The sequence below is a fragment of the Cyclopterus lumpus genome, chromosome 15 (genome assembly GCF_009769545.1).
Source record: "Cyclopterus lumpus isolate fCycLum1 chromosome 15, fCycLum1.pri, whole genome shotgun sequence".
Taxonomy (NCBI): Eukaryota; Metazoa; Chordata; class Actinopteri; order Perciformes; family Cyclopteridae; genus Cyclopterus; species Cyclopterus lumpus.
In genome coordinates, this window is record NC_046980.1 from 6,458,274 (window position 1) to 6,470,576 (window position 12,303).

Sequence of the window (12,303 nt, forward strand, 5' to 3'; positions counted from 1 at the left end):
GAGGCTTTTTGGATCAACAACGCTGCAACAAGCCAACATTGAGGAGAGCAGGGGTCAAAAATGTCAGTCCCTCTGTATATGTTTCAAGAGAATGTTCACTGAAAGATAATTAGATCTGCTCACTGCATATTTTGACTGTTTAAAACCATTACATTGTTTTTTTTATAACAGTTGTAATCATTGCATGCCATCAAACATGACCCACAGTGGTATTACCGGTATAGTCGTTATGTCTAGTATGTATTTCATCTTATTTATGAATCGTTGACTCTAGAGTTGATTGATAATGCATCAGCTTGCCGTCTCTTGTGCATGCATCATACATTCTTAGACATATATCCACTCATCTATGAATCATCATTCTTATCCAGACAGACACTGTGTCCACACACACACACGAACACACACTCAATGGGCATTTTCTCATCTACATCCACTCATTAGACCGTTCCTGTGAGGTTCATTTATTACGGGAGCTTTATAACCTGCCTGTATGTGTACGGGTAGCGGATTTTCTTTAGATAGAGGATTAGTGGTGACATAGTACCTCATGTACCATAACAGGCACGCAATGGCCCCTGGGTAAATCCATCATCCATCAGAGAAAGTAGTTTATGATAGTTTAATGTCAGTTATGGTAGAAACGTTCTGTTCTTTTTTGTTCTGAGGGAGTGGAACCGTATATGACGTGGAACCTTTCCATGTGCAAAATGCAATTACCACGCTGGTGACAAAGGAAGCGCTGCGTTGCCAATTCAAGTCGCTGGCTGTCCTAACGGTGATTCCCCGAAGCTCATGCATGTCCACATGAGTGGATCCAATCGCTGTCTTTTCAGCGGGACGCAGGATCAATAGAGTTAAGTCTTTCCACGACAGGAACGGCTGAACGCATGAGGCCATTTCCCACATCACGGTTAAAGGAACATTTGGAAACAAATGCAATTCTGTGAGAAAAGTTGTAAAATCAAAAACACATGTCACATGACGGTTAGGATGATATATGGTCCGGCTTCAAAGAAGCAGCCATGTCTGGTTGCCATGGACCCAGAAAAACCGCGGATCCCACCCCTGCTGAAAATCCCAAGTGATGTGTGTGTGTTCATGTGAGTGTACCAAAGATCAGTGCTGTTATCATCTCCTGACACACCACAGCATTAATCCCTTGAGTCCTGAAGTGACCGAGGTAAAACATTGACAAACACACACACAGCTGATTTTCTCTTTGACACTATTTCCAAACTTGGAAAGAAAACGACAACGAGGAACTAAATAAATCTGCATTGATTTCTTCTCAATCCATACATGGTCCGTCACCTCTAAGACCATCGCTGACGTTCACAAACAATGGAGGATGGACTTGTGTTATCTTATTCCGTGTTCTTAAGTTTGTCACGGTTGTGGAAATTTGGTTTTAATATATCACATTTCATCCACAACAACCATTAATCAATCACCTCTCTATACAGCTTGGTCCAAATCATGTGAAAGGTCCCAGAGAGGTCTGTGAGATAATGAGGGTTTAATGATGAATTGATATACAGACGGCCCACTGATTGATTTCTAAGTTGGTCGATTGACATTTACATGAGGAGCTTCTCTGGAAAGGAAAGCTTCTTCTAGACAGAGCGACCAAAGAATCCTCCACCAAGCTGTTTATGAGCCTTGTAGTCTGCTACAGAGCACAGACTGGTCCATTACGCACTAATAGTCCATGGCTCTGCTTGGTAATGATGAGATTTCAATGTGTCCCGGAGCCATGGAAACAAGAAAATACTAGTCGAGCCGTTGGTAATAATGGGAATGTGTGCCTGTGTTTCTCAGTAGGTGTGAGCTTGTGTGAAATCCTGCAATTAACTGTGAGTGTGTGCATGTCTTTGTGCATGTGAGAAAGTAATCCAGAGTGTGTCAGAGATGCTGTTAACACTCATCTGTTGCCATAACAACTGCAGCATCCCCACTGTTAGTGAGTTGGCTCAGTGACCGACTGGAGGGCTGTCGGGCTGTAAGCTGTAACTTCTGGACAAGAAGCAAGGTCACTGATGTACGGACAGTCTGAAGAGCACATCGAGACCATTTGGACAGTTGGACCATTTAGACAATGTGAATAAAATACGGATACAAGTGGGCATTCATTCAAATTAATGAAAATAGAGGCACAAATTATTGAACAATTACCTTCTACGTGATCTAAATTGTATTTTACAATGATGTATGTATTATGAATGGTCATCATGGTTGATCAGTGTGTTTCTAAATGCTCTTCAAAGCTGAAAGGTGATCTTTATGAGGCAATACTGACACCTAGTGGTAGGGATTGCAAACAATATAGGCCTATTTGAGGCTCATTATCTTAGATAGGTACACTTTTTTTGGGGACAAAAAAAGCCAATAATTAATCAATATATCTGTTCAACAAGCATGAACATGTAAACAAAAGTGAAACCTATTTCATTCGGCTCTGTCAGCAATTTCTCATCCACTGCTGCTGTGTTTACACACATAACACAAGATTGTTTTTGTTTACAAAAAAGCAAAAACTAAGTGTGCCAGTAGTCTGTTTATCTTAGTCAGACAAGGCAGGCAGGAGGACTGACGGATACTATCTTACTGTCTGTGTTCTTCATTATTGATTATCATCAATTATAAACTTCACTCAGAAAACTTATCTATTTTATTGACTTTTCAGATTTATTTCAGTCGAGATATTAATGACCTTATACGGTGACATTGTCGTTGTAAACATTGCTGTGGCAGAACAATAACTTCTAATCACGCGAAAATCGCAGTTGTGTCTCACCGTTTGTTCCGATATCGAGTCATAACAAAGGATTCAAAATGTCCCGCCAAGCGAAGTACTTCCTGTAAAAATCTGAAGCCTACGCGATTCACGTGACGATCAAGTATTATTTTCTTTTTTGCACTTCCGTTGACGCGACTTTCTCTTTTAACGGCTCTGGACTTGACGTTAAACCACGCACCGTGGCCTTGTCCAATCAGGAGAAGCGTCTCTTTAACTTACTTCCGTTCACGTGACTTAACTGACATGGAAGCCCCCATGCGCACATCTGAGCTGTAAAGGCACCGCCGACTGTCACCCCGGTGCTTTTCTTAGTTTTTTTGTGGTCGTGTTTCTGTAGATATGAGGTATTTACTCAGTCTGGGGCACTCGTTCGCCCGCCGCCACGTCCGTTTATGTCACCACAGTGTTTACAGCAACCATACAAATCCACGAAGGCTGGTCGTGGACCTTGGGGAGAAGTAAGTTGACTTTCCCGGCTTCCTTTCTTTCTCTCTCCCAGTAACCGTTAACACGCAGGGCGTGTTTGCATTTTGTTATTAGCTAATTGGTTCCTGTCAAAGTGTATTCGTTGCTTTTGGAGCCTCATTTCGCTCTGAACCAGACCTCGAAGAGACGACTGGGATGAACTGGGAACCAGAACACAGGGTCACACGATGCCACTTGACTGCATGCAAATATGGTTTTAGTTCGTACGACATGTTCACGTGTTGTGCTCTTGTGTTTTTGTTTTGTAGGAAACTTGAGATCTCTTCAGGGAGGTTTGCTAGATTTGCTGATGGGTCTGCTGTAGTACAGGTACAGAAAAACAAATCAACAGTTCCATCAAACGGGTGTATGGATTGAAAGCACCTGGAAGCTGCTTGCCTTCCTTTATGATCCATATTCTTCAGAACATTTTGTCTACTGTCTTATCATTTATATTTACACCAACACCTCCTCCTGACTTGGTCTGACTCTCAAATATTGAACAATGCAAAAACATGACCAGTTAATAGGATATCTTCCAAATTAAAACGTGTTTTTATTCACATCTGAATGAGGTTTCTTTTTTTGTGATGTGTTTCACATTCATACGACCAGTTTAAAAAAAGGCTTACAGATTAAAACCAATAGGGAGCTGTAGGGGAAAACAAATCTACCACTCACCTTTTGTTTGACATAGTTCAGTTAAACACAGACATGTTTAGGAATATGCACCCTGTACTTGAGCACCTATAAAAACAGGTGTAGGAGAGCGTTAGTAACACAGAACCCACACCCAGGCTGTTCTCAAGTCAGTTGGCTATGTGGTGTATAAAGCCAAACTAATTAATGCAAACCAGAGAACACATGATGGGGACAGTCAATATTAATTTTGGTTTATTTGATAAGGGACTGTGCACATTAATAGTAACATTTCTGTAAATGCGCCAGAGTTAGCCAAGAGGCTATTTTTCATCTGAAGTCCCGAGAGGCAGATGTCACAAAACAAACTAAAAAAACAGAGATAAGATTACATATACAAGGTTTATACAATATTGAAGCTTTACAATTGGTGCACAAACAATGAATAGCGTGAGAATATTAATATACGTAGTATCATCATTCAGGAGACCCTTAGACATTGTCAAGGACTAGCATCAACACAGAGGCTCACAAATTCAACACAACACATAAAATGAGAGAGAACAAAAAAACAAAAAAAAGATTATGCTGCATTGTTAAACACACAAAAAAGAAAACATCCATGTCAGAGGTACAGAACATAAAAGCACGCAGAGTATATGAAATATACAAATCAGTCAGACACAGCTAAACAAAAACAAAAGACATGCATGCAGGTAGATGATGGTCGACCAGCATCTTGTGTAAATTAAAAGTTGTTTCCCCCACTAAAACACACGTAAGACTTCAGTGTGTTGTCGGGCTAAAGTGTCCAGTTTCAGATGTTTGATGCTTTCTGTGTGATTTCTTTAAAAATAAAGAATGTTTGTTAACTTCTTTCTCTTTCTGAAGCTGGGCGATACGTCTGTGATGGTGACGGCTGTGAGCAAAACCAAACCTTCTCCGTCTCAGTTCATGCCTCTTGTGGTATGTTCTCTAGTGTGACAGTAAAACAAAAGCCAGGCACGTCTGTGTTTCTAAACTGAGATTGTGTTGAGTTTTTTTTTTGTGCATGTTCAGTGAATTCTTTGTTACATCTGTAAGTAATCTAAATGGGTTTGGTGGAAGAATCATGAAGTACTTAGAAAGTGTTATCCAGCCTGTCTCCATCAGTTGCTCGTGACGTCGTGTGCCAGAACTAGACGCCACCAGCTTAGACCTGCATAAGGGCAACAATATCTCTGAATGAATGTCCCCTCTGATTGACAGGTGGACTACAAACAGAAAGCAGCGGCTGCCGGTCGAATCCCCACGAACCATTTGCGGCGAGAGTTGGGCTCCACTGACAACGAGATCCTCACCAGCAGACTCATAGGTGAGTTGATCAGAATGTGTCTTTTGATATGTCTGCAGCTCTGTGTGTTGACGTGTTTGACTAAAGCCAAAGTTACACCTCATGTTTCTGTTGCTCAGACAGGTCGATCAGACCGCTGTTCCCTCACGGCTACTTTTACGACACTCAGGTCAGTTCAGTTTTTAAGTTTTCCTCCTTGTGTGCTTATAGTTTTGCACTTGCTTTTTGAACAATAGGTGATATTAATGTATATCTGCATCTGACCTTTTGTGTCTCCTGAAGGTCGTTTGTAACCTGCTGGCAGTTGACGGTGTCAATGATCCAGATGTGCTGGCTATTAATGCAGGTGAATTAAAACCCAGCCGTCCATGTTTTCCAAAGAACAATAGTGTTTTAGATCCTCAGCTTGAACAATATTTTCTTTTGTTAAAGCTTCCGCAGCTCTGTCCCTGTCTGACATCCCCTGGCATGGACCCATAGGTGAGGAACACGCAACAGATTTAGGCCTTTTTTGCACATTTAGATTTATTGACCTTTCTTCTTTTTTTTTTCTTTTTTATGCTGGTTTTCAGTCGTCTCTTCGACTTCAGGTCCTTGGACGTTGTCGTGCATTATTAAAATCTAGCACTGAACTCCTTGTGTGTGTTCAGGTGCCGTGCGCGTGGGCATGGTCGACGGAGAGATGCTGATCAACCCCACCAGGACGGAGATGACGTCCAGCAGCCTGAACCTCATTGTGGCCGCTGGCCCCGGCAGTCAAGTGGGTCAGTTGGACGACGCTTTAATCCACTCGGATGTTACTGAAAACACAATAACACAAATAGTCATTTAGTATGTTTGCATGAACATGTCATAACGCTTTAAACTAACAGCTGTTGATGAATCTATTCTCAATAAAAGCCCGTAGACATACACACACTGTGTAACTGTTTACGAGAAATAATTTAAATTCACTCCGAGCTTTTTCCTCAAAGGAAACTCAATAACATAGTTTATAGTAGCTCAGGCTTTACTACAATATACCTCTTTTATTTACTGCCCTGGGTCAATAGGTTCATCATTGCTGTTATGAATATGTTCTAATGTGAGATAATCGCTGCCAAGTATTTTTTTGTTTATTTGTCACTCCCCCCCCCACTGTGAAGAATGCAATAACAAAGTTAGTGATTATTATCACTTCACCATCAACATTTTAATTACATTTTCTCCTGATTTGAAAGGAACATTTAAAGCTATTAAGTTAGTTACTTCACTTCCTGATCATCAAGGTAGCACAGAGTAATTCATTTTTATTTTACTGAGTCGTCGATGTCATCACCACAAATTGCTCTGTGTCCCCGGTTATTAAACATCCCTCTGTCTGTCTATCTGATGATCATACTACTGTTGTTTGATGTCTGCCAGTGATGATCGAGGCGTCGGCTGAGAACGTGCTGCAGCAGGACTTTTGCCACGCGGTGAAGGTGGGAGTAAAACACGCCATGCAGATCATACTCGCCCTCCAGCAGATGGCGCGAGAGCAGAAGATCACCAAGCGCACCCCGGTCAAGATCTTCTCCGCCCCGACTGACATGGTGGAATCTGTTCGGCAGTAAGACCACTGACGAAGCTCGATACCATTTTTCAAATTGCAACAAAATTACATTTGCGATTTATTTATTTATTCTGAATGAGATAGTCTTTTTAAATGAAGCAAAGTCAGACATTATGCAACAATGTGTGTACCTGCAGTACCGCTGGGGACCTTGATGAAGACGTGTCTGCGCTTTTATTTCTCACAAGAGCGCTACAGAAGTGGGACTTGTATTGTTTTAGATGTCGGTAATGACTTGTTTTTCCTTTTTCTTCCTCGCAGGTCAGCTTCCAAGAGGATCTATGGCGTTTTCACTGATTACACTCACGATAAGGTGGAGTCTGTGTGTTACTCGGTCCTCTGTTTTCTTTAATTGATTCAAAGCGGCTAGAATCACTGATGGTTCTCTCCTCTGTGATATGACACTGTTTACTTTCCTTATCTCTTGATTAGTTTCAGTAATGATCTCGTCCTAATCTTGTAGATTTCAAGAGATGACGCAATCAACAAAGTCCGACTGGAAACGGAAGAGGACCTAAAAGGTAGGTCATCTTCAGTGTTTGTGTTGCGTGGAAAGAATTTCAAGCATTGTTGCAAACCCCTTCACACAACTCCGTTATCTGTCAGCTGAAAAAATGTCAATAATGTCCTCCATGTGTAGAAAGATTCCCTCAAGCTGAGCACTTTGAGATCATGGAATCCTTCAACACTGTGAGCAAAGAGGTCTTCCGCAATTTAGTGCTAAATGAGTACAAGAGGTAAGCCCCGCCCACGGCAACATGGATGTATCTTTTCATGACGCATGATGTGTCTTTTGTAACTGGATTTAATGATTTTTTTGTACTTTGACGTGTGGTAGATGTGATGGGAGGGAGCTGACTGCTTTAAGGAACATTTCCTGTGCTGTGGACCTCTTCAAACCGCTGCATGGCTCCGCCCTCTTCCAGAGAGGACAAACACAGGTAGCTACAGGGCGAGATGCATGTTGTTGAAAGAAGGATTCCATTGTGTCCAAATTTGATGGAAGAGATAGAGGATTGTTGGTTTGTTTGGGTTTTCTGCAACTGAAAGATAAAATACTGTGTTTGATAATGAATGCAGGAGGGGGAGGTGATCAGCGAGGTTCTGAAATTACAATTTTACTGTGGAAAAGCCGCTCTAGTGTTTTAACAAAGAAAGCTCAGTCCGCTTCCTTTTTTTAAATTCTTTTTTTTTAATAGGTGCTGGCCAGTGTCACATTTGATTCCCTGGAATCCAGTATCAAAGCCGATATTATCACCACAGCTTTGAGGTAAAGTCATCCCTCATGTATGCACACACTGTTGATATTATCAGGACGGTTCAGACACTGTTGGCCCTCACTACTTTTATTATCTGGCTTTTTTTGAACGTCATTGCACGCAGGGCTTCGTCCAATGTGTCAGACTGAATCACCCACACAGACTAAAATACACCATTTAAATGTATAAAGTCTATAAAAGACAATTCAACCGGTGTCTTCCTTTTTATTTCTGCAGTGGCATCAAATCCAAAAATTTCATGCTTCATTATGAGGTGAGTCATAATCCTGTTTTAATTTTTAAAGTCACTAAGATTATTATATGTGTGATTTATATATCTTTTAGTGAACTTAAAGTAGAGGTGAAAGGAGAGGGGGAAACAACCACACTTTTAACCCTTTTTAGATCACATCACCGGTCATGTTATGCACCCATTTATATGCAAATAACAAAAATGTTAATATAAAAATTAAATCATATTTTCTTCCCGTAAAACAATATATGACGTGTGCTTATTTGAGCTAGCGCTGCCCAATCTCAACCAATAACATCAGGACATCCATCAGTCAAGCGTTACATTCTAAGTCGGCACACTTTTTAGAGCGGCCCAATCAAATGCAAAGGATATCATTTAGATCTCTCTTAACTGTGCACCGGTTAAATATTCTGTATTTAGTACAGGCGCTAAAGACGCTCTAACTTCTGTTTCATTGCCTTTTTTAAAATGTATTTCAGTTCCCTCCGTATGCGACCAATGAGATTGGAAAGATGGGAGGCATCAACCGGAGAGCGCTCGGACATGGTTTGTGTTAGTTTTCTTCTGCTTACATTCAGGGTCCGCCGCCTGGTCAGAGACGTGTTTGTGGAAGTATTTGTTCATGTTTGTGTATGTATTTATTCATGTTCAGGGGCCCTGGCTGAGAAAGCTCTGAGACCAGTCATCCCTAAAGACTTCCCTTTCACTATCCGGGTCACCGCTGAGGTGCTCGAGTCAAACGGTGAGTGTGGTGACACAGTTTCTGAAATGTGTTGATTGTCTGGCAGGATGTCTCGCACACGATCGCGGGGTTACAATGTCTGAATGCCTTTTTTTCTTCACCCCTTTTTTTTTTTTTTCCACCTTCTTTATCTTCTTTCAGGATCCTCCTCAATGGCTTCAGCATGTGGTGGCAGCCTCGCTCTCATGGATGCAGGTACTGCAGGAAATAGCTTGTTTACAGTAATAGTTACCGAACTTTAAATGTATATAGTTTCTATATTTAGTATTCCATTTTTACAAATACTCAACACACCATAAATCTCGACAATTTAGAAACATATTTTATATTTACACAGATTCTTATCACGCTCCTCCAAGCAAATTAAAGTGCTTTTTTGAGATACTATGTCGCTAACACATCTGGATGTGTGTCTCCCAGGTGTTCCCATCTCTTCTGCTGTGGCGGGTGTAGCAGTTGGCCTCATCTCCAAGGCCAACCCAGAGAAACCTGCTGAGATCCAAGACTACAGATTACTCACTGATATTCTGGTACATACTGTGTGTGTGTGTGTGTGAGCAGCCATTTATAAAAGGAATAAATGGTTTAGGTCTAATTAATGTCCCCACTAAATGATAACTGAGATGCTGAATATGAGCTAATTATTGTTTCCTAACCAGGGAATAGAAGATTACCTTGGAGACATGGACTTCAAATTGGCAGGAACAAACAAAGGCATCACTGCTTTACAGGTATTGTGTCTAATAACTCATAACAAGTGTCTTTTAAAACAAACTTCTTGACTCGGCTGATAAGATTTTTGTTTGTTCATACACAGAAATATTTTACCTGGTTCATCTTTAGTGCTGTGCAAATAAAACATTAAATAAGAGACCAATGACGATTTAGAGCTTTAATTTTAAGATTTGCATGTCTTAAATGCATAGTAAATAAATAAATACAAGTTTATTATAAAATACTTCTCCAGGTGTGGGTCTGAGGACAGATGCTGTGCAGACTGTAAAGCCCCTTGAGGCAAATTCTGTGATATTGGGTTGTAGAATTAAAATTGACTTTTTAAAAATTAAAATGTACACTCATTTATTGAACCTCCAGGTTGACGTGAAGATCCCAGGCCTGCCGCTGAAGGTGGTCATGGAGGCTATCCAACAGGGCACAGGTGAGCAGTGACACTGAACATTTAACACTAAGGAATACGTGTGAACATATTTCTTTGGTGGCTTGATGGACTTTTGCTTCAATGTTGTTGTTTTTATTATTATTATGTTCCAGTGGCAAAGAGGGAGATCCTGGGCATCATGAACAAATGTACAGCAAAACCCAGAGAGACGAGGAAAGAGAATGGACCCGTTATTGGTAAGCTTTGTGTTTGAACATATATTAAGTATATATATATTTGGACGAGTCTCTGTGTGTAGGACTAGTTGAGTGAGATAAATAGGGATGACGGCTGAATATTAGATTGGCACATTTTACTGTGTACAGGAAACTGATGTGTGCGAGTTTTATTCTGCCTTCAGAAAATGTGCGGGTGCCCGTTTCCAGACGAGCACGCTTCGTCGGTCCGGGCGGCTATAACCTTCGCCGGTTACAAGCGCAAACGGGTAACGAGTCATTTTAAAAATGAATCCGTAAAACCAACCGGGATCACGATGTTTTACAGACGATGCAGATTCCCTCACAGAATGTCTGTAATTTTTTTCTTATTTTTTGTTTTTTCTTCTTGAGGCGTGACAATAAGTCAGGTGGACGAGGAGACTTTCTCCGTGTTCGCTCCGACTCCAGGAGCCATGAACGAAGCCCAGGACTTCATCAGTGAAGTCTGCAAAGATGACGTGAGTCTCCGCGACTTTTAGGGGCCTTTTTTTTTTTTTTTTTTTAAACGGTGTTTGTAAATTCATGTGCATAATCATCCATGTTTATTTGTTTTTCTGTTGCAGCAAGAGCAGCAGCTGGATTTTGGTGCAATCTACACGGCCACCATTATTGAGATAAGGTGAGGCAATAAATTGCGACGTTGAAAAAAAGTATTTCTTGCCAGTTATCGGCACACAGTTTGAACATGTTATCTAGTAGCAATATATTCCTTATCAATGCATTAAACTAACCTTTATCATCTCGCACCTCATCCTGCTCTGCTTCAGGGACATTGGGGTGATGGTGAAACTGTATCCCAACATGAGTGCCGTCCTGCTGCACAACTCGCAACTGGACCACAAACGGGTCAGTGGATCGGTTTGCCTGCGTGTCCATGGTTCTGTGAGTGTTTGGGAATGAAATCATTGGTTAAAGGTCATGTCTTTGTATTTCCCCTGTTGTAGATCAAACACCCAAGTGCTTTGGGTTTAGAGGTGGGCCAGCAGATACAGGTACGTGTCACCAACCACCGGCCGCGTTGTCAAAAGTAGCCTCCTGTGTTTACATTCTGGGCTTATTGTCTCTGACTGGACTTGTGCTCACAGGTCAAGTACTTTGGACGGGACCCAACAGATGGCAGAATGAGACTTTCGAGGAAAGTGCTCCAGTCTCCCGCTGCAACCGTTGTCAGGACTCTAAGTGAGAAACAGAGCATCTCCATGGGTTCAAGCGACGGCCCCTCCACCGACTTGTGACACACCAACACAACGGGGCTAACTCCTGGCTTTGCCAACAAAGTGGATTTTAAACTTTAGTCGATTTTTCTGTTGAGAAATCGACCCGAACCGGGAGCAACAGTGCTGTACTTAAAGGAGGTTGTGGGTATGGAAGTGTTCAAACCGCACTGGAATGAACTGCCGCCCCATCAAATACAGCGTCCTGCTGTCATCAGTGGATATGCACCGACTGAAAAGAACACTGAGCAAGTTTTATTTAGAAGTATAGCCGTTTTACAGTGTCTTGTTTTCATCCGTTTATCATTGACTGCAGTAAAAGGGTTTTCTTTCAGCAGTTCCGCCAATGCCAACCTAACTGCTTTCACCGTGCAATGTATCAATGGTTTCCTTATTCACATGGTGGATAATACTGCTCTTGTGGTATTCAATTTCTATTATTGGTGTCCACTGTGGTTGTGTGTTCTCTAAGCGGCCGGGATCAAGACATAGACAAAGAAAGCAAAGTGGGAGACCACGGTGTACAGTTTTTACAAAACATATTCCCTTTACTAAAAGGTTGAATTTAAAGTACGTGTGAGTCATCAAAATAAAAGACTTAATAGTTGCTTTTGTAGTGTTCAA

The 12,303-nt window shown here is 41.4% G+C and overlaps 1 protein-coding gene across 1 annotated transcript; it reads left to right on the forward strand.

Moving 5' to 3' along the window:
• The first annotated feature begins 2,947 nt into the window (after window positions 1-2,947).
• Window positions 2,948-12,286, forward strand: LOC117744380 (polyribonucleotide nucleotidyltransferase 1, mitochondrial). The gene is made up of 28 exons (XM_034552609.1): window positions 2,948-3,258; window positions 3,535-3,595; window positions 4,796-4,870; window positions 5,153-5,258; window positions 5,357-5,406; window positions 5,520-5,583; window positions 5,670-5,717; window positions 5,888-6,001; window positions 6,642-6,828; window positions 7,093-7,144; window positions 7,295-7,352; window positions 7,472-7,568; window positions 7,670-7,772; window positions 8,031-8,101; window positions 8,328-8,364; window positions 8,826-8,892; window positions 8,999-9,088; window positions 9,230-9,283; window positions 9,509-9,618; window positions 9,748-9,819; window positions 10,184-10,247; window positions 10,361-10,444; window positions 10,609-10,692; window positions 10,817-10,923; window positions 11,029-11,084; window positions 11,233-11,311; window positions 11,410-11,457; window positions 11,551-12,286. Exons 1-28 carry the CDS (start codon window positions 3,140-3,142, stop codon window positions 11,698-11,700), a joined length of 2,307 nt encoding a protein of 768 aa, XP_034408500.1. The 5' UTR covers window positions 2,948-3,139; the 3' UTR covers window positions 11,701-12,286.
• The last annotated feature ends 17 nt before the right edge of the window (window positions 12,287-12,303 follow it).

Coding starts and splice junctions, on each gene's coding strand:
- LOC117744380 (XM_034552609.1), top strand. CDS start 3,140: ATGAGGTATTTACTCAGTCTGGGGCACTCGTTCGCCCGCCGCCACGTC. Junction 7,145..7,294: donor CTGATTACACTCACGATAAG/GTGGAGTCTGTG, acceptor CTAATCTTGTAG/ATTTCAAGAGATGACGCAAT. Junction 10,924..11,028: donor GTGAAGTCTGCAAAGATGAC/GTGAGTCTCCGC, acceptor TTTCTGTTGCAG/CAAGAGCAGCAGCTGGATTT.